The 22,323-nt window shown below is 48.5% G+C and overlaps 1 protein-coding gene across 1 annotated transcript in view; it reads left to right on the top strand.

The window, feature by feature from the left end:
• The window catches only part of LOC119402449 (cytochrome P450 4c3), a 215,430-nt gene that overhangs the window by 95,347 nt on the left and 97,760 nt on the right, over positions 1-22,323 (top strand). Inside the window, exon 6 of the mRNA XM_037669602.2 lies at positions 1,416-1,542. Coding sequence (XP_037525530.1) covers positions 1,416-1,542 — 127 coding nt within the window. The remainder of the gene's footprint in view (positions 1-1,415; positions 1,543-22,323) is intronic.

Raw genomic sequence — 22,323 nt, 5'->3', positions numbered from 1 at the left:
AGCCCATCCCCACACGGCAACGGCGTCGCCGTCTTATACTCTATTTGACCGCCATGCTCACCACGGGTACCTTGCGCTGAAGTCTTCCAGAGGCCTGCGCCAGAACACGTAACCTAGCCGACGATGGAAAAAAAAGCAGATGCAATGCACGGTCGTTGTGGCGCCTCAGGTCACTTAGCACAAGAGTAAAGTTTCTAGCGCCTAAAGCTTTCCGAGTGCGCATGCCCCGCCCGCGTTTACCGTCCCATAAGGAACGTGAACGTGGCTGTGTGTAACGATTAGACGAGCGATAAAGCGTAGGTCATTGTAACACGCCATCTCATTTTCTGCGCGTCGATTGTGGTTGGAGTTGGCCTTTTGTCATTCACGAAGGCATCGTAGCGCCATCTTCTCGACGCAAGGAGCCCATAAAATATGGCGCTCTGCGATCAATAACTGGGTAACGTGGTTTGCGAATAGCTTTGTTCTTATTGTACGAGAGAGTGGGGAATTTTTCCGAGCTCCTCGTTTCTTCGGTAGACGCAGCCAATTGAATTCAACAGACAGTTAGGCCAAGGGAAGCATAGAGAGCATTAGTTTTCGTCTCTTTAACAGCAGTCTAGTAATTATGAGTAGATTGAAATGAATTAAAGTGGACGAAAAATCACCGTTTCCGTGTGTGGGATCCGCACCACGGTGAGAACTTCCTTGTCGCGTTCTGATGGTCAGCAGCTGCGGCTACAGGAAGTGGAAAGCATTCGTGATGCACTGCAACTATCCTAGGATGTTTATCAACAATAACCAGAAGCGCATGCGAAGAGGAGTGCGTCACGAGTGAAGACGACACCCATTGTGTCTACTCCCTATGTTCGAGGTGTATCAGACTCTCTTTGGAGAGCTTTGCGTCCACTGGGCATACGAAGCTTTTTTTAAGTCCCATTATACCTTGGGACACGTGTTCGCGAAGCCCAAATACCGCACGCCTGGGGACAGTCGGAGCGGGACCATCTACAAAGAACGATGCGAGGGTTGCGACGCGGCTTACATAAACGAAACGGGCAGGGGAAGGTAAACGAGGCTTAAATGACGGAAAAGGGAATGTTGCCAAAGTCACACATGCCACGCGATCCAAGGCGAAGCATGTCGAGCACTGCTGGATGACAGGGCATTGCTTTGACCTAAACAATGCGACGACGCTGGCTCGGGAACGAAAGTGGAGGGGAAGACAACTTTTGGAATCGCGACGCATCGGCTTGCAACATCAACCGCGGCCCCATACCGGACGTTCATGAGGACGTGTGTGACTGGTTCTCTCATTTGTTGCCAAGTGTACTGAGGATGCCACCTGCATAGGTGACGTAATTTTGTTAATAATAATGTTTGTGTTCAGTCGATTTCAGAATCACGAATTAACCGGTTATGTTTGAATTTTCCAGAATGGCCGCTTCAATTATGACACGAATGATAACGATACACCACTGGCCTGATTTTATCTACAAGCGAACAAAGGATGGAAGAGAATTTTACAAGAAAGTGGAACTCATAAAGAAATACACGCAAGACGTAAGTAAATAATTTCCTTAAAATGTACTGATGGGCTAGTTGGTGAGCCATGATTCTCGAATAGGCAGCGCACAAAAGGGCAACGAACACGTACACAAAAAAGACGCAAACACAAGCGCTGTACTGCAACTGGTGAATATATTGTCGAAAGACCCGGCTTATGTATGTGAACACGCACATGCGCTATGACAGCAGTGGATACGATGAGGACCGAAAAAACCCGAGGAAACCGCACAAATAAAGGCACAACAAAAAGAACAGAAAAAAAAACACGTGGTTCTGATAAAAAAAAAATTTTTTTTTGCGTTCTCTGAAAAAGCGCGCCGATACCTTGGTAAATGTAACCACATACTGTGTGGCAAAATTTTTTTATCAGAACCACGTGTTTTTTGTTTTTTTTCTGTTTTTTTCTGTTTTTTTTGTTGTGCCTTTATTTGTGCGGTTTCCTCGGGTTTTTTCGGTCCTCATCGTATCCACTGCTGTCATAGCGCATGTGCGTGTTCACATACATAAGCCGGGTCTTTCGACAATATATTCACCAGTTGCAGTACAGCGCTTGTGTTTGCGTCTTTTTTGTGTACGTGTTCGTTGCCCTTTTGTGCGCTGCCTATTCGAGAATAAATAATTTCATTTATTTGGTGAGTCTGCCCAGATAAGAAAGAACATGATGTCCTGGTCATCATTCCCAATTTTGATTAAATTTACTTAGGCGCAGCTTTTCAACCCAGAAAAAATGACTTGGAAATTAATTTGCGAAATAAATTTTCTTGGCCTATAAAAATAGTCAAGTTTTGGCCACCAAAAACACTTTTCCGCCAAATTAGCTATTTCTGAACTGACCGCACCTAGGGAAAAAACGATGTCCTTGTTGGAAACAACATTTATTACTAGAGGCCGGAACTTCAGGCATTGAAAGGCGCGTTTCGGGCGCCAAAAATAGGCGGGAAAAACAACGTTTTAGGCACAATAGAGTTTTAGGCACAATAGAGTATCAGCCTAAAACAACGTTTTAGGCTGATATAGGTACAATAGAGTGTCACATAAATGCAAATTACGCCGACCGAAGACGTGGTAAAGCTTTATCTACGACAGGAAAACAAAACATTTATTTATTTATTTATTTATTTATTTATTTATTTATTTATTTATTTATTTATTTATTTATTTATTTCAACATACTGCAGCCCCGGAGGGCTATCGCAGGAGTGGGCAAATATAATACATGAAAGAGCAGAACACAGTGCGCTGAACATCAGTGATCAGTAATATACAATAAGAAGTCATCGAGTGATAAAGATCGAACATAACCAGGCAGAGCGTTCCACAATTTTACAGAATGAACAAAAAAACTATATTTAAACGCCATCGCACGATGGCTAAAAGTAGACATGTTCAACTCATGGTAATTTCGGGTGGTTGTCGGTCTAGCGGGTGCGACGTATTTGCTGAGTAGGGGGAATCGTAGGGAGTTAATTAAGGTATAAAGAAACTTAAAACATTCAACGTAACGACAGGAAGGGAGACTCGTAAGCTGTAGGATAGGAAGATGGGATCTAGGTGAAAAATACCTCTCAAAGCGACGATGAATGAAGCGTGCGGCTTTCTTCTGAACAGATTCCATTTTGTTGGTATCAGAAATTTTGTGCGTGTTCTACACAACAGGCTCATATTCCAATATTGGACGAACCAGAGTTTTATAAGTGAGGAGTCGTATGTCGAGAGGTGCTGAAGGTAGTGTGCGTCGCAGGTAGCCTAACTTTCCAAGTGCACGGTTGCACATGAGTTCGATGTGATGAGAAAAGGAGACCTAGATATTTGTATTGTGAAACATGTCCGAGAGGCCAACCACTAACGAATAGGTAAACGGAGAGGGGGAAGAACGCTTGGTAAATGACATGGATGCTGTTTTCCGGAAGTTTGCATTTGCCAAGTGTCACACCATGATTGAAATGATGCAAATGAATGGTTACGGATGATCTGATCATGATGAGTTTTAATCGTATGATACAAAACACAATCATCAGCCTACATGCGGATTTTAACAGGAATGTTACTTGGCAGGTCATTAATGAAAATAAGAAGGATGAGTGGGCCTATTATTGAACCTTGAGGTACGCCAGACGTTACAGCGCAAGTGAAGGAATGAGAAGGCCTGAAGAGTGCGTACTGAGACCTATTGGATAGGAAAGAAGAAATCCAGTTTACTGATGCTTCGTTTTTAAGAAAAACAGTGAGCTTTTTTAGCAGTTGTAATGATGGAACAAAGGCGCCGACAGTTGAACGTAGCCGTGCAATGGTCCTTTGTCCCGCACGGCTGGAGAACTCTCCGTTATTTCTGTATCATGGAGAGTCAAGTGTCCACTGTCGAATCAATACACTCCTGGGTTTCTTTCTTTTCGGCATGACTGAGAAGGGCAGAGCAGAAGCAGGTAACCTGACTGCTAATAGACCATACGGAAGGGATGCCTCCTATTGGCCAGCTTGATTCGCGTAGAGCCAATTTGTCCCCTAGCGGTGCTCACCTTAAACAGCATATTACAAACAAAACAAAAGCCATCGCATTTTTCTTTCTTCTTTTGTTCTTCACTCTCCTTTTCCCAAAGGCTCTCCATGGTTTCGCATACGCCAACCACTCGCGCCATGTCGTGGGGTGGCGTATGCTTGTTGGCGCGTCCAAGTTAAGCGCTGATAGCGGTTCTTTTTTCAGTAGTTGGTTGTACTAGAGGACTAGGTTGAATCCCATAGAGTTGCGAACAGTCAGCGTTGATAGATAACATGAATAAATGTCCCAGTCTGCTCCCGCAAGTGAAACGTGAGGCCAAATAGGGTTCATATAGTCGCCGATTTTGAAAATAGCCATTTATAGGCATCTGTGGGCACTTAGGCACGAACGCCAAAAGAGGCTTTATAGGCACTATAAAACACTATAATACTCCTTCTTAACCTCTAATTCATGCTCATGTATCAAAGTGGGGCGATAGGAACGCAACGAACAAAATAGGCACTTGCCTAGAATCCGCTCTCTATTTATTACCTTTAAACAGCAAATGAAATGCTATCTCACGTGTTACGTCTGTACAACTGCTTGTGACTGGGGACGATTTTTATAGCGATAGCAATTATATAGACACTCTCGACGGACTTTCGCCGTTGCCGTCGCCGTCATGTCCCGGATATGCATATGTATGTACGTATATATACATCAAATCCACAAATAAAAATAATTCGGAAAAGAAATTCAGATGCTTGCGACCGGGGACTAGTGACTCTCATGTGTCGTTGCTGATGATGTTTCACTTTGATATGTTGAACAAAATGCTACATTATCGGAAAGCGATATGTTGTCTCCGCAGCAAACCTTCATAATTTCGGGCCGGGCGGGCCTTCGACGCAGTCAGTGGGCCCGGGCCGGGCCTGGGCTTGGAAATGCGGCCCATGCACGGCTCTACCTCGTACCCTTCCAACTGATTTGCTCCTTCATCTACAATATGCTGTTGCATTGGGACAGACTTCCTATCTAGCGCTTTTATGTGGCTCCAAATACCCTAGGCGCGGTCTTTTTTTCGTGAATTGCTGTCACCCAGCGTTCACTTTCGCAAGGGGAGAAAGTCGGCCTTGTTGGTAAAACATTAGGAAAAATTCAGCGCAAAATGTCACAAGGACGACAAGGGAGGACACAACACGTGCGCTAACTTTCAACAAAATGGTTTGTTTCAACCGAGGCACGAATATATAGAGTGGTGATGCTCAAACGGTACAGCCCGATGTCATGCGCAGAGAAGTACTCTTTTGTCATTCTGATTTTAACAGGAGACGTGCAGAGAAGCGATATTTTCTTATCATAACCTTTAATACAAGATATGCGCACCAACCACAAGACTAATGCATGTTCAAAAAATACAATTATTTTTCTCACAGGGACAGGAACGGCGTGCTTACACAATCGCTACCCAACTTTGCGATTTTGGCGGCGACTACTATTAGTCTCGTTAGTTCATCACGGTTAGTCAATAACACCTTGGTGTTCTCAAAAACCGGGGCGCACCGACAAGCTCCGCAATGCATCGCGAGCCAGCCATGGTTACCCTTCTTTACGAGGTTGGAGTGCGCTCGTAACCTGTCATTCAGAGAGCGCCCCGTCTGTCCGACGTACTGCTTTCCGCAAGAGAGGGGAATCTGATACACCACCGCCTCTCTACAGTCCACGAACTGAGTCCTATGTCTTATCTTGCAAGCAGAGGCATTTTGCGGTGCTGGACTACTTTGTCTGCAGATAGAATTAAGCTTGCACGGGGCGGAAAAAACTACCTGCACATCAGCGCGTGACGCCACCCGTTTTATGTTATGCGAGATTTTGTGCATGTACGGCACAAGAGCTATCTTGTTTCGCGCGGCATCAGCGTTGGAACCGGGCCGGTATTTCTTAATCAAGGCCTCGGCGACTGACACCTGGACGTGCACGGGGTAGCCAGCTTTCGAGAGGCGGGAGGACTGCTTCCAGAGACTGTCCTTTACACAGTGTTCACATGACTTGCTGATAGCGTTATCTAGGCAGTGCCTAACGATGCTTCTTTTAATGAATTTAGTGTGAGATGAGCTGAACGGCAAAAACTGCTTATTGCCCCTTGGATCATACTGCCAGCAGGTCCGGTTATCAAGAAACGTGAAGTTGATATCCAGGAAGCGGAGCTTCCCATCATTAGTAGGCAGTTCATGCGTTAATGACAAAGGGTCTAGGCACTGTCGGAACAAGTTCAGTACGTTAGCAATTGGAGGTTCATAGGGAACTCGGTTGCGTTTAAAAATGATCAGGTAATCGTCGACGTACACAAAGATTCGCCACGTACCTACGTCAGAGGACAAGCTAAGTAGATTTTTGTCATAGGTCACAAATAGGTCACTGAGAAGCGGAGCGATACAAGACCCAACACAAACTCCTTGTTTTTGAATAAAAGGATTATCGTCCCAGAGGATGAGCGTTGACTTCAATAATATGATAAATGTTTTAGAATCCCCTTTACGACACACCTGATGCATCCTTGAAGTCAATCCACCTTAAGCTTTTGATACTGTCACATGTCAGCAGTTGGCCATGAGCAGGGGCGTAGCCAGAAACTTTTTTTTTTTTTTGGGGGGGGGGGGTCCACCATACTTTTTATATGTTCGTGCGTGCGTTTGTATGTGCGCGTGTATATATACGCAAGCAAACCTGAAAAAATTCGGGGGGGGGGTTGAACCCCCCCCCCCCGACAGCCGAAGACTAAGGCTGTCATTTTTAGGCCGAAAAATAAACTGATCCCGTCACATGAAGATATTATCCTGAATTCTCACCCTGTAGAAATAGTGGAGCAGTTCAAATGCCTAGGAGTCATATTTTCCTCCAGTATGGCATGGGATTATCATGTTGCCCACGTATCACTCAAAACAGCTCAAATTACTGGTGCTATAGGACGTTTAAAGTATATCCTTCCCACACAAACTAAGATGCTGATATACAACTCAATTTTCAACTCGCATGTAAATTATTGCCAGTTAGTTTGGGGTACTACAACGTTCACTAACCTCGAACGCCTTCACTTAATCCAGAAAAGATATCTCAGACACATGTATAACTCACCATACCAATGTCCAACTGCAGCTTTATTCAGTCAGTCTGGAGTGATTAAAGTACACAACCTTTATAAATATCGCCTTAGTGTCCTCTTTAAATCGGAAATAAGAAAGAATATAAGTAACCTCGGGAAATTAGCGGAACTAAGGAAGAAATCAGTGGGCTACCTAACAAGACATGCTGAAGAATGGTTCGTGCCGACACCTCGACTTAACCTTGGAAAAGAACGACTTCATTATACTCTTCCGTCTCTGCTGAATAGTTATGCTCTTACTGATTTCGATTTGTTTACCTGTACTCGCAAAGAACTTCACGCTAAGTATTTAGATAACATGGTTTCAGTTTCGGTTTAAGTTTTTTATATGTACATAGTGTTGATTCGCGTATTATCCGGTGATCCTTGTATATTTATGTAATCCTTACGTTTTGAATTGTATAATTTCTACAACTGCCTCCCTGCTGTACTTTAGGTTTGTAGGCTCGTCAAGCTGCCTTTAAGCAGCTTTTACCTACAACCCCTCCATCTGTATTTGTAAGATGGGAAAATAAAATTGAAAAAAAAAAAAAAACCCCTCCCCCGGCTACGCCCCTGGCCATGAAGTAAGGAGTAGTACAGGTCTTTTCTGTCAATGGAGAAGGCATACAGACCTTCGTTACTAAGAGGGCTGATAGCTTTGAGCACATCATTGGAATTCTTCACTAAGAAAGGGTCGTGGATTTGCCACAGCTGGAGCTTATTTGCCTGGCTGTTTTCTTTGATATTAGCTACCCCGAATTCCGAAGAGGCCGCGCAAAGCTACTGCGCGTCCTGCAGTCGTCAACCCACCTCATGACCAAGGCTCCTATCGAAGTGAATTCTGTCCCTTTCGAACCCCCCCCCCCCCTACCCCCCACCTGTGCACCTCCCTGTTTATTTCCACTACCCCGAAATTTTTATCTCGACACATTCGCCATATCTCTTTGTTTGCGTCGACAACCGCTCTTTGCAGGTTGCCGTTGCGCACTGGTACTTCCGGTAACGTGCATACTACAATCTGCACCTGGGGGGACACGGCGCGCATGTCATCGGCCCTTTTCGCCAAGGTCGTCGCTAATCCTGACGATTCTTTGTTCAAGACGTCATTTAGCCCTCCCGCAATCCACCTTTTGCATGTCTGTGTGGCGCCCTCTCTCGGGGCACTACGAGAAACAAACCGTACGGCGTCGCGGCGCGCGTCTGCTACCACCGCCATACCCTAGCCATAGAGTGACCACCGCCACCGCTGCTGCATAGCACAAATCGTGACTGCGGCACATGAGCGGAGAGCTTCGCCTCGAGTGTTGTGCAAAGGCATGGAGCCCCCTGGGAGTGTTTACATACCCGGCGGCTACTTTTCGGTGGCCAACGGATGGACGACAAGGCCAGCATCAATGAAAATGCCGAGCAAGAAACAGTTGGATGCCTTTATGGCGGCAAGTGGTTCCCGTTGCTCCCGGCAGACCACTAAAGGACAAAAATTCCGCGACGAGGGGTACGTGCGCAACCTCATGTTTAATGAGTTGTCTACCACGTCCACGTACGGACTCCTCCTAAACTCATCGGTGTATACGAACAGTGATGGCACGAAATCAGGGTGCCTGGGCGAGTTTGACGGCGAACCTGCAAAATCCGGGAACGCGTACATCGCACTACGGTGACTGGAAAAAAACGGCCGCACGTTGTAACTTCGCTAAGATAAGCAAAATGCCGCAAGATTTATAAATCGGTGCGCGGCAGTCATGTCAACATACGCGAATCGTTTTTACTGAACAGCGAATGTGCTTTGACAACAGAAATGAAGCGCTGACCGCCCGTGAACGACAGGCCACGACACTACACCCTTCGGCATTCATTATGTTCTAGAGGCAGTATTTACGGCGACTCCTTTACGCCAAAGTAAACAACAGCGTAGTTACGCTGAGACCGAAGCGATTAAGGCGCACTTAGTCATACTTCGCTGTTGTCGACGTTCTAAACCAAATGCTGAAAACACATCGTACAAAAAAAAAAAAGCCGTAGCGCGACTTTCGTCGCTACTGAACTGCTGTGTGACGACACGGACACAACGCGGACACATGTTCTTGTCGTACGCCATCTAAGTAACAACATTTCTTGAACGAAGTGATTTTCGCACAGTCTTGCCGAGTCCGAAGGCTGCCACGGACTGCCGTCTTCATTTTGGCGCTTCACAGCCCTGATCCACGCTTCACGGCGCTGACGATCGCGTTTCACCGATGGGAAGCGGAAAAAATGAATGTTGCTGCCGGGCACGCCTCGGGAAGTGCATCCATAAGCGGCACATGTTGACGGCATCGTGCTAATAGAACCAGATATATCGGTAAATATATTTCAACCACCTGCACAAGTCAACACTTCTGTCACCGCTAAAGCTGCGGCGGAAAGAGAGGCGGCGGCGTCTGCGACGGCGCCGTACAGACCATTTCCCAGAGTCGCCGCCAGGAAGCGGCGCATGCGCTGTAGAGGCATGCAAAAGGCGGATTACCACGAGGGGACGTCCGTGAACTTTAGCTGTGACTTTTCCTCTCGCTTGCCTCGTGACTAAACCCAACGTATGTCCTGGTAACGTCCCTATCGAAATTATTTTGTCGCCTTTCCCCCTCTTCTCGATTGCCTCTGCGCATCAAACTAAATTCAAGTCACCGGTGATAAGAACGTGCTCAGACTTTCCTGCTGAAGTGACGTGCACCTGGCTACTGACTTGGTAGGGTACGGAAGGGAGGGCACGGGTGCCGCTTTGTGCCCTCCCTTCCCCAAAAGCACTTCCCGGAAGCTGGGTCCTGTGGTCATGCTACCTGCCTTTGTCACGCCTGATTACCCTTTCGCTTCTCCCGCACTGGGGGTCGACGCCGTAAGGTTTCCGCAGTCGCCTGCCTCTTGTTTGTTCACCTTGACGACCTTCGATAGCCCCTCCTCGGCTGACCTAAGCCTTTGTCCCGTAGCCTTCGTTTTCTCTCGCTCTGTCGCCAACGCTTTCTCCAGCTCTGCGATTCCCATCATGAGCCCACTCTGTACAGCCATCATTTTTTTTTTATTTTCACCTCGAACTCACATTGTCTAAACTTGACGCCAGCTTCCGCTTTTTCTTTCGCACAAACCTCCATTTTCAAACCCACCCTGAGCCCTGAACAGTTTACAGTCTTTTTGACCATGGCTACATCCGTTCACCGGTATCCACGTGTTAGAAAAACTCAGTTTCGCCGCAAGGGCAGAACAATGTAGGAGATAGCAACAAATTAGAATGTCACACGAAGAAAGGCAAGCAGCTCGATACTTGCAACGCGTCGCTCAAGCGAAAAGGACGCAGGAAACGAACGCACACAGGACGAGCGTGTACTAACAACGGTCACAGCTCGACACTTGCAGCGCGCTCTTCAAACACAAGGAAGAACGCTCGAAAAGAATATAGACGATTTCCCGCTGCGATGCACGGGCGCTGCCATGTTTGATCACGTGATCGTAACTGGCCTTCCCCCAGCCATTTGCGCCAGACAACATATTGGGCCAGCGAAACGGCCGTGGCCGTACCACAGAAGCTGGTTGCAGCAAGGTATAAGCAAGTCACATGCTTGCGCAGCAAAACATAGTTCTACATGTGATCGCCTCAAAGTTGAAAACGTTGAGACATTTGCGTTTGTTTGGTACGTACCACGCTACAACGATAAGCGATATGTTTCATCTACTTCGTATTTGTGGTGTATGCCTTTCGTTGTTGTATTAGCAGCCGCCAGTAGCTGGGGTTACAAACCAACATGGCAGCACCCATCCAGACGCGACAGCCCGCTTCGATCCGAACTGACGCTTGCTACTCGCCCACTGTCCTCACAGCAATAAATAAATGGCAAAATCGGCCATGACTTTGTGTCAGTTCACGCTGCAGAAAAAGCGTCAGGCATGCTTTGTCTTTATTATTGCGATCAGCTGTGTTTATTTAGCCATGCCTGCTAAGCCTTGTCTCCGACAATATGAGAATGAATCTTGGAAACACTGCAAAATACTGACGAGTACATTGCTCTCGAAGCTTGAAGACGCGAATACAAAGCGAAAAATTGGCCGCGTATCTGCGTGCTTCGCCTGCAAATGCCGTCGAAAGACCATAGAGGAGCGCTGCGTGAGATATGGACGCCATCTCGCAATACGTCGGGAAACGAGCTTGTGCAGAGGGCGCGAAGGAGGAAAGTTCTTTCCTTCCTCCGTCGCAGAGGGCTTTGGTTGGCGCGTCGCATTTTCAGCGCAGCCGCATTTTCAGCGCAGCTTAAGAAACTAGGGCCTTTAGAATTACGTATCTATGTATTTTGCATTAAAGGAACACACCACCTAATACTTACCTAGGGATGTAGCGCCTCAGATATGCGTAATATTTACCTTTTGATTGACAACGTTCACAAGTATGAACAGCCGTACCAGTTCAAGATGGGTCGGCGGTAAGCAAGTGGTTAAACTTTGGCCGGCGCGCTGAATCGGGTGACAGATAGACAAACAGAAAGACCGACAGACAGACCAAAATTTCTGCGTTTAAGTTCCCGAAGAAAGACTATCGTCTTTAAAACGCGGGCCACGCTCTCCGACGAAGCTCACTGGTTCAAGGTCATTCGGCACCGATTCGCCGTTCGCGCTTTACGCCCATGTGGGTGTGTTCCTTGTGCGTTCTTGCGGGCTCCATATTTTTCGTTGAATTAACGGAAATAATGGCGTCGCATACAGGAAAATTACCTGAGTGAGATATCTTGTAGAACGCGAAATCTATAATTTTTGGTAACGTGAACTCGATTGGTTAGGCATAATTTTTAAGGCGAAAGCCATAGATGCCTCATCAAACGCAAAAATTGACCGTCGGCGTCCCGCGTGGGCGGCGTGAACATGAGCGATGCAAAAAATCGAAGCGGCACTGGTAAAGTGAGCGGCCTCCACTGCGGGTCGTCTACTCAAGTTTTACAAGCTGCTGACATAGCCGAGCACTTTGCAAATTTGTTCTCTTGTAACAGCTGCTGTCTCATTATGTCGCGTGCAATTATTTTGAACAGGTTGTATCCGATTTGCAGCAAAAAAATTTTGCCAGATCCCACGTACCGTGGGAATCGATGTTATGCGAAGCATGCGCGGGATGGTGGCTGGCGTAATTTTTCACATTTAGCGAAACGTTACGGAATGACGCTCGAGAAATATGGAAGTGGTATACGCACACTCATATGTTGAAGAGTCGCATGTTATATAGCCAGTTGTTTACAGTTGCGTAACGAAGGCAACAGCAACATGGGTGTTAGCAACACCAGACGCGGTAAGCTGATATGCAGTGCTTATATTCTTCAGTACTGGATAGCGGAAATCCGAACAGGACAAAGAAGGTAGACAGATAAACAGGACAGGCGTTACTCTCAACTAAGCTTCATTAAGGAAAGTTTCCCTAGATATATAGTACGCAGCTGAGAGACATGCGCAGGCGTACTGCACGTACGTTACAGTCACAGTTGCAGTTGTTACAGTTGCGTTACAGTTGTTATGCTTATACTTGTTCGTTATGACGGAGAATGCACGCACGTTTCACGAACCCGTGTGCATGTGTAGAAGGGGTTCATGACAGTTCTTGCACAAGGTCATTATCACCGTGATCAGGGAGAACCAGCCTGGACCGGACTTGTTAATCGGATCCGTTCGTCATCGCGGCTATGAGGAGTCTAAGTGTAGTGAAGAACGATGTATATTGCAGCTGGTGAAGTCCTGGATGCCTCTTACGATCAAATGATCTATGATGCCCCCTGTCGTGGACGTGGCAGCGAGGTCTTTTGATGTCCTCTCCACAATCAATCCGTCTTTCACGCAGTATAACGACCACGCGTTGTTGGGTCTTGATAAATCAATGTTGAAGTAACCGGTAATAATAAAGAGGCCTGGGTCTCTTAGCAGATTTATTGTAGTAAGCATCGACGCCGGTTTTTGCGTAATCCACGTGGTGCATGTTGTGGGCCGCGTGGAGTGGACGGTAGTTGAGCGTCTTCCAGGGGTGTTCTGTCTGCAGTTTCCTCACTTTCCTTGCGTCTGCCGCGGTGGTGTAGCGGTTAAGGTGCTTGGCTGCTGACCCGAAGCTCGCGGGTTCGATCCCGGCCGCGGCGGTAGCATTTCGATGCAGGCAAAATGCTAGATTCCCGTGTTCTGTGCAATCTCGGTGCACGTTAAAGAATACCCGATGGTCAAAATTTCTGGAGCCCTTTCGGTACGGCATCTGTCATATCATATCGTTGTTTTCGGACATAAAGGACATAAAATCCAACAATTACTATCATTATCACTTTCCTTACGTGCCAATGTGTGTGTTCGCGGTTACTGTTTTGATTGAAACTCTGTATCACCTGTGGCACATACCCGCATAACATTAACTCTGGTTTAGGAGTACGTGCCACACGTGACTGAGAGGAAGGGTTTCATGACGTACGCGACAGGTATTTTTCGTTAATCATGTCATGACCAGTGAATCGTGTTCGTCATACATTGATGCCCTCCTAGGCCAATTTTGGTATATTACCAATTATGCAGGCGACCAGGAGAGCGCCCAGGCGTAGGCGGCTAGATAGATAGATAGATAGATAGATAGATAGATAGATAGATAGATAGATAGATAGATAGATAGATAGATAGATACGTAGATAGAAACGGCCAAAATGCCTGAGGTTCGCTAAGAAATGCTTCGCATTTAAAAAATCACAGCATATCCACGTGGTGCATGATGATGAGTGGGGCGAAGCTCCGGAGGATATCATCGGTAAACCGTGAATCTTCTGTGTAACGCCCCATCAATCGTCATATAAAGAGAGAGAAACACTGTGTGTATATTACAAACATCAAACTTTTATTTTTCTTAATCAGATGATGCCAGCTTGCGTTGTCCCTTCATTATCGCGGCTTTATGGTCCGTGAAATGAAGGGATAGCGGTTCCTGTACGGGTTGCAATTGGAAATTTGAAAATACCAGGTCTATACGCGTCCCTCGGATGGTCGTTGGTTTCATATGATCAAAGGACGTGCACGTGAGAGCATATTTGGCTGCCATATGTTGTATAAACCACTCATTGTTGTTTTCGGTAATATCGACATTCAGGTCACCAACTAACACAAATGGCCTATTCTTGTACTTGTCATAATTACACCATGCCGTGTCAATGAATGCCTTGATATTCCCACTCGACAAATTGGGTGCAAGGTGCATGGTCATGATGATGCATCCATCAAAATCGATGGCAGCATATTCACCGTTGTGGCTTTGTGTCGTTGGTAGTAGTTTCAGATCTTGTGCCTTTTCTGTTTGTTTGACGTATACGGCCACACCACCTGCAGGACGCTGTGCATCATCGATGCACACGACTGGAACGTATCGTTTGATATACGGTCTTTTGGCGTTCCACGTCTCGGTAAGATAGGGAACGTCCACTGCAGTAAGTATGGGGTCCCGTTCCACATAGTCTACAAGCTTGACATAAAACCAGCTAGGCTTACATGGTAGGCGGGAAACTACAGAAGGCAACAACAAGTAAAGAAAACATAAGAGAACGGCAATCTTTTGCCAAGACGTTCGACCACTGCAAAGTTAACGGCAATCTCGTGCGTGGGTCTCTGTAGCCTTGTCTTCCAGCGAAAGAAAAAAGCGAGCCAAGAGGGAGCCTCATGGCGCGTTACTTCTGAAATGTCTTCGGGCGTCGTTGAAAACACGAGACGTAGTGAAGAAGAAAGAACGCCACGCAGGCGAACACGCACGAGAGTCTCGCTCGTCAACGTCGTCTTCTTCTTCTACTGCATACCAGAACGAGCGCTTCTCACGAAGAAGAGGTGGCTACTACAAACGAAAGAACAAACGGAGGATGGACAGACCCACGGCATAAGGAGCTTCGCCCCTAAAACGACGTAACGCCGGCACTCACAAGAAGTTTCGTGGCAGCTGCCACGCAGCACACCCCACATGTCTGCTGTTCAGTGGCATCACCGGTTTCACGCAACGCACAAAAACCCAAGGAAGCGAATTCGAAACAGAGTTCGCAACCGCCGCAAGAAAACGGCGTGCCTCACGCGTGCTGCCTAAAATCCCTGGATATTTTTGGGAAAGTACCGTCTTTCTTTTAACCGAGCAGCCACGCCGAGAACCCTCCTCTCCCGGCTGCCACCACCCCGCTTCACGGGCCGTCGCCCGGGAAACGCGCGCGTTATCAGCGTGACATAGCATTTTTGATAGGAAAGTGGCGCGAGCCGGGTTATAGGGCCGGCGCCCGCACGGTGGCCGTTTGGGAGAGAATATAGATAAGGTTTGGACACTTGGGAGAGGACGATTGGGCACTTTGGAGAGGATACGGAGGAGAGTGTCGCTACTTTCTATATAATAAGGAACTTTTGTGCTGCCCGGGCGATTCGGCGCTGCACGCTGCATGCTGTGCACGCGGTGCGTATGCGCTGCGCCTATGGTGGCACCTTCCCGCCGTCTAGACTTCGTGGCACCGAACGCAGCCAACCGCCAAGCGGTCAGGAGAACCTGCGCTCGCAGCTGCGGTGCATTGGCCGTGAGATAGAGCAGAGTCGCCGCCTGGCGGCTACTGGCTGAAGCGCGCCTAGTGTGGATTGCTCCCTGCGTCGTCTGCTAGCCACGTCGTGTTTGCATGTGCGCGTACGTCCTGCGCGTTCTCAAAGGGCGGTTTGTTCTGTTATGTTAGCGCGAGTTTAACTGCTCGTATGCATACCTAACATGGTGTACAGAAGCAAATGGGCTTGCTCGGCTGCATGCGCATTGTAATAAGATCAGTGAGTGCGACTTTCGAGAGGGCTGTGTATTGATGTCGTACCCTTCGTTCGCCAGAATCATTTCAGTGTTGGTGCCGCTTTCTGGTTCAAGCACGTCGTAAAGTGTGCTTGGCATAGTCCCAAACATAAGGAGCACTAAATAGTGTGTGAATGCCGCGTTTTAGCGACTCGGTGGTAAACAAAAGCGAGGTTCATGCACTTTCGCGTTGTTGTTACTGTAGTTCATGATGAGCTTTAGTTGTGCTTAAGATGTCCTTTCATTATACGGTCGTAGTTCTACTACAGCGAAATATTTCTATCAAGTGAATTCTGACACTTCGGTACTCAAACGGTGCCCTAAAAAAAGACAATGGAATGACACGGCAGTGATAAAACGGAGTTCCCGCGCGCAATTTTAACTTTGGGCGAAATTTATGCAGAAACACCCGTGCGCTTAGATTTAGGTACGCTTTGAAGAACCCAGATGTTTTAAATTAATCCCGACGGCGTCCCTTACATTTTAAAGACGATAGTCTTTCTTGGGGAACTTAAACGCAGAAATTTTGGTCTGTCTTTCTGTCTGTCTGTCTTTCTGTTTGTCGGCACGTCACTCGATTCAGCCACCCGGCCAAAGTTGAACCACTTGCCCATGGGCCAGCCACCTTGAACAGATGACTAGGTTCATACTTGTGTACATTGTTGATCAAAAAGCAAACATTACGCATATCTGAGGCGCAACATCACTAGGTAAGTATTAGGTGATGTGTTCCTTTAATAGAAAGTACATAGATACGTAATTCTGGAGACCCTAGTTTCTTAAGCTGCGCTGAAAATGCGACTACGCTGAAACACTTGTCTTCCTCCGTGCCCTGTGCACGAGCTCATTGTTGTGTTTCGGTTTCGGTTCCGTATTGCACAGTATGAATGCCATGGGGCGCCGCTCTGGTATCTAGTACACTCTAGCTCTGGCATTCCTGTTTTACCCACGCGACGTGTAAATAAAAGAGTGTGTGGAGAGTACTCGTTGAGTGCGGACGTTTCTTCTGCTTCGGCGCTTCGCGCCAAACCGCGTGTTCGGGCTGGCTGGCGTCCCCGCCGGTCGCGTTGATCACCGCCGGTCTTCGCCTGCTGCTGCGCCGAGACTACCAGCCCGCAACACAGCACTCATGTTTCCCGACGTATTGCCAGATGGCGTCCATATCTCACGCAGCGCCTCTCCTATCGTCTTTAAACGACATTTGCAGCGAAGCACGCAGATACGCGGCCAATTTTTTTTTTCGTATAATGTCACGCAAAACCTCATCCTTTTTTTAAATTATCTGGAGCGTTTGTGTGGAGTTGTTATAAATTGATGGAAGGCAGCGGACATGATTAGTTCGAGAAAAAAAACCGTATTCCATAAAATAACCGGACCTTTGTTGCATCACTGTCGTGCACGTAATAATCAATGAAAACTCCGTGCTAAACACTCTTACATGCGTATGCTTATTCGCGCGAACAGTGCTATTAACTCATTGCACAGGAATATGGGCTGGTATACAAATGAAGAAGAAGTAAACACTTAAGTAGTTCAGGCGTGCTACAGCAGTGCGTAGTACACAGAACACAAGGTAAACACGCACAGAGAAAACAACAAAAAACGTCGTATAGCATGCGTAAGCGCATACTGTCACCCAGGACGAGCATACCTTTCATCGGCAGATTTCGCTTCTCTCACTAGTAATAGTAACGTTGGATGATCTTCGTGCATCGATTCAACAATTAAGAGCGTATATATTACCAGTAAGCTGCAATCAACGCATTTTATTCGCCGACAATCGGCTCAAACAGCTCACAACGAAGCGCCGCCGTGTGCATTCGTATAGGCGCCACCGACCGCCTCTCCACACTAACGCGGCGACGGTGCTGCCTCCTATAGGTCGATCTCGCGGCGAGTACTTTCACTCTGCTTTTACCCTTTATTTCATTTTTTTTTTTTTGCGAGAGGCGCGGTGAGGCTGTGTACACATAAGTTACAGCGTTATTCATAGGTTACTACGGACAGGTTACACTGCGCTTTTCGCGCTGGTAACTATGCATTGCTCGAAATGTGGATTTTGAAACTTTTAGAAACCGCGAAATAAAGAAAACATGAAAATAAACTCCTTTGTAACCTTTATTTCATAAGTTACTCACGCCCAAAAGTTGCAATATAGGTAACCGTGTTAAGAGTGTATAGTGTCACGTGGTCGTGACGTCGACGAAGACAGCAGTCGGCGTTTGTAGGATGAAACTGTTTATTTGGCCGAACTTGTGGCCGGAAAATGAGAACTAGAACTACAGCAATGCACGCTGTACAATGATAGCGGCGAACAGGGCGTCGTCCGTCGATCAACTGACAAACGGTCAATCGCGTCGGCTTTTATACAGGCGGTATCGAACTTTCCAGCAATATCGCTGGTGGCGGCGTTATCTCTAGACAAAGCTGGAACATTCGCGTGCGGGGCGCAATCTTAACAGAACGATCTACTATAGACGTGAAGCTTCTCGAACAATGCTTCGCGGACAGTGTCGAGCGTTGATAACCGTCCCTGCCGGTCAAACCCGAATACATCAAAACAAGACAAGAAGTGGGCGTGGCATTGCCCCCCTCTGAAAAAGCATCGTCCCGATGCTTGTGAAAGAACATAGAAGAGAGAAAAAAAACAAGTGCATACAAAAATAAATTACAATAACAAAGGAAGAAAAATAGAGTCCCCAGGTTCGCTAACGCGCAAAAAACGGCTTAAGGCGCACGACATGGACGACTTCAGGTCGTGCGCGGCGTCGCTGGGAGTTCGTAATGCCGTCCGGGATCACCTCGTAGTCAAGAGCGCCGAGGCGTCGAAGAACCTTGTATGGCCCGAAGTATCGCCGAAGGAGTTTTTCGCTAAGCCCACGTCGGCGTATCGGCGTCCAGACCCAAACACGGTCGCCGGGCTGGTATTCCGCGAAGCGTCGTCGAAGATTGTAGCGACGGCTGTCGGTGTGCTGCTGGGTCTTGATGCGCAGGCGGGCGAGCTGTCGAGCTTCTTCGGCACGTTGTAAGTAAGCGGCGGCATCGAGGTTTTCTTCGTCGGTGACGTTGGGTAGCATGGCGTCGAGCGTCGTCGCCGGGCTCCTTCCGTAGACCAACTTGTACGGCGTCATCTGCGTCGTTTCTTGGACGGCCGTGTTGTATGCGAAGGTCACATACGGAAGGATGGCATCCCACGTCTTGTGTTCGACGTCGACATACATGGCCAACATGTCGGCGATGGTCTTGTTTAGCCGCTCGGTCAGGCCATTTGTCTGTGGGTGGTACGCTGTGGTCCGGCGGTGGCTTGTTTGGCTGTATCTCAGTATTGCCTGAGTTAGGTCAGCAGTAAACGCCGTACCTCTGTCGGTGATGAGAACTTCTGGGGCGCCATGACGCAGGACGATGTTCTCAACGAAGAACTTCGCTACCTCGGCGGCACTGCCTCTAGGCAGGGCCCTCGTCTCGGCGTAGCGGGTGAGGTAGTCTGTAGCTACGACGATCCATTTGTTTCCGGTATTGGACGTCGGGAACGGCCCCAGTAAGTCCATCCCGATTTGCTGGAACGGCCGTCGAGGTGGCTCGATAGGCTGCAGAAGTCCGGCTGGCCTAGTGGGCGGTGTCTTGCGTCGCTGACAGTCCCGGCAGGTCTTCACGTAACGAGTGACGTCGGCGGAAAGGCGCGGCCAGTAGTACTTCTCCTGTATTCTTGCTAGCGTGCGAGAAACACCCAGGTGTCCAGCCGTCGGGTCGTCGTGCAGAGCCTGGAGGACCTCTGGCCGCAATGTCGAGGGTACCACGAGAAGGCAATCGGCTCGAAGCGGTGAGAAGTTCTTCTTTAGGAGAACACCGTTGCGCAAGAAAAATGACGCCAGTCCCCGCGTGAATACCTTCGGAACAACGGTGGTCCTGCCCTCGAGGTATTCCACAAGGCCCCTGAGTTCTGGATCCGTTCGCTGTCGTTCGGCGAAGTCGTCGGCACTTATGATTCCCAAGAAGGAGTCGTCCTCCTTGTCGTCCTGCGGCGGTGGGTCGACGGGGGCGCGAGACAGGCAGTCAGCGTCGGAGTGTTTCCTTCCGGACTTGTAAACGACGGTAATGTCGAATTCTTGAAGTCGTAGGCTCCACCGTGCGAGGCGACCTGAAGGGTCCTTCAAGTTAGCTAGCCAACACAATGCGTGGTGGTCGCTCACAACTTTGAAGGGCCTGCCGTAGAGGTAGGGGCGAAACTTGGATGCAGCCCAGATGATCGCTAGGCACTCCTTTTCTGTTGTGGAATAGTTCGTTTCTGCCTTTGATAGCGACCGGCTAGCATAACTGATGACCCTTTCCTGCCCGTCAGTCTTCTGCACAAGGACGGCGCCGAGTCCTACGCTGCTTGCGTCGGTGTGGATTTCCGTATCGGCGTATTCGTCGAAATGTGCTAGTATCGGAGGCATCTGAAGGCGTCGTTTCAGTTCTTCAAATGCTTCGATTTGCGCCGTTTCCCACTTGAATGGCACGTCGGTCTTCGTGAGGTGAGTTAGCGGTTCGGCGATTCGTGAAAATTCCTTGACAAAGCGCCTGTAGTAGGCGCATAAGCCGAGAAAACGGCGCACAGCTTTCGTGTCGGTGGGGGGCGGGAAGGCAGCGATGGCAGCTGTTTTCCGCGGGTCTGGGCGAACACCACCCTTGCTGATCACGTGACCCAAAAACAGCAGCTCCTCGTATGCAAAGCGGCACTTTTCAGGCTTCAAGGTGAGGCCAGAAGTCTTGATTGCTTGTAGTACAGTGTCAAGGCGCCGGAGGTGTTCGTCGAAGCTTGAGGCAAACACAATGACGTCGTCCAAGTACACAAGGCAAGTCTGCCACTTCAGTCCAGCCAGCACGGTGTCCATAACGCGCTGGAACGTCGCAGGTGCCGAGCAAAGACCAAAGGGCATAACCTTGAACTCGAAGAGGCCGTCTGGTGTTATAAAGGCAGTCTTCTCTCGGTCTCTCTCGTCGACTTCGATTTGCCAATAGCCGGTCTTGAGGTCCATCGACGAAAAGTACCTCGCGTTGTAGAGTCGATCCAGGGTGTCGTCTATCCGTGGGAGAGGGTAGACGTCCTTCTTCGTGATTTTGTTCAGGCGGCGATAATCGACGCAGAAGCGTAGGGTTCCGTCTTTCTTCTTCACTAACACCACGGGTGACGCCCATGGACTCTTCGACGGCTGGATGATGTCGTCGCGTAGCATTTCGTCGACTTGTTTCTTTATGGATTCGCGTTCTCGCGTTGAAACTCTGTACGGGCTCTGCCGGAGTGGCCTGGCATTTTCCTCTGTTATGATGCGATGTTTTGCGACTGGGGTCTGGCGGATTCTTGACGATGACGAAAAGCAGTCCCTGTATTTCAAGAGCAGGGTTTTGAGCTGTTCTTGTTTATGCTTCGGAAGGCTAGGATTAACGTCGAAAACTGGTTGAGAAGCTTGGTTCGTCGGTGTTGGCTCGGAAGAATCGGCGATGGCGAAAGCCATCGACGTAGCCGTGATTTCTTCGATGTAGGCTACTGTCGTGCCTTTGTTTACGTGCTTATACTCGTTGCTAAAGTTTGTGAGCATCACTGTTGCTTTGCCTCCCCGCAACTCTGCTATTCCTCTTGCGACGCAAATCTCGCGGTTAATCAACTGGTGCTGGTCGCCTTCAATGACGCCTTCCAGGTCTGCTACTTTCTGAGAGCCGACGGAAATGACGACGCTGGAGCGAGGGGGAATGGTGACTTGGTCTTCCAGCACATTCAAGGCATGCTTCCCTGGCGGCGTGTACCGCGGTAATGCTTTTTCTGTAGATAGTGTTATCGACTTCGATCTGAGGTCGATGACTGCACCATGAAGGCCTAAGAAGTCCATACCAAGGATGACATCTCGGGAGCAATGCTGAAGGACTACGAAGCTTGCGGGATAAATCCTGTTGTTGATGGAGACCCTCGCTGTGCAGATTCCTGCCGGCGCTACTAGGTGACCTCCCGCTGTGCGGATTTCGGGGCCTTCCCAGGCGGTCTTGACTTTCTTCAGCTTCGTCGCGAACGGTCCACTGATGACAGAATAGTCGGCTCCAGTATCGACGAGAGCGGTGACGTTGTGGCCGTCGATGAGAACGTCGAGGTCACTCGTTCGTCGCCTACCGTTTCGATTTGGTCGCGGCGTCGGATCACGGCTACGTCGGTTTGTCCCGCTGCTTCGTCGTTGTGTCGTCAGGTCTTCTTCGGGCCGTGAAGTTTCGACGTCAGGGCTTCGTTCGGCTTGCGGCGTGTTCTTTAGATGTCGTTGCGGCGTTGTCGTCGGCGGCGGAGGATCTTCGGTATTTCGTCGTACAGCAACC

Source organism: Rhipicephalus sanguineus, chromosome 8 (genome assembly GCF_013339695.2).
Source record: "Rhipicephalus sanguineus isolate Rsan-2018 chromosome 8, BIME_Rsan_1.4, whole genome shotgun sequence".
Classification (NCBI taxonomy): Eukaryota; Metazoa; Arthropoda; class Arachnida; order Ixodida; family Ixodidae; genus Rhipicephalus; species Rhipicephalus sanguineus.
Note: the sequence above shows the minus strand (reverse complement) of the source record. Positions and strands in the feature narration are given on the sequence as shown.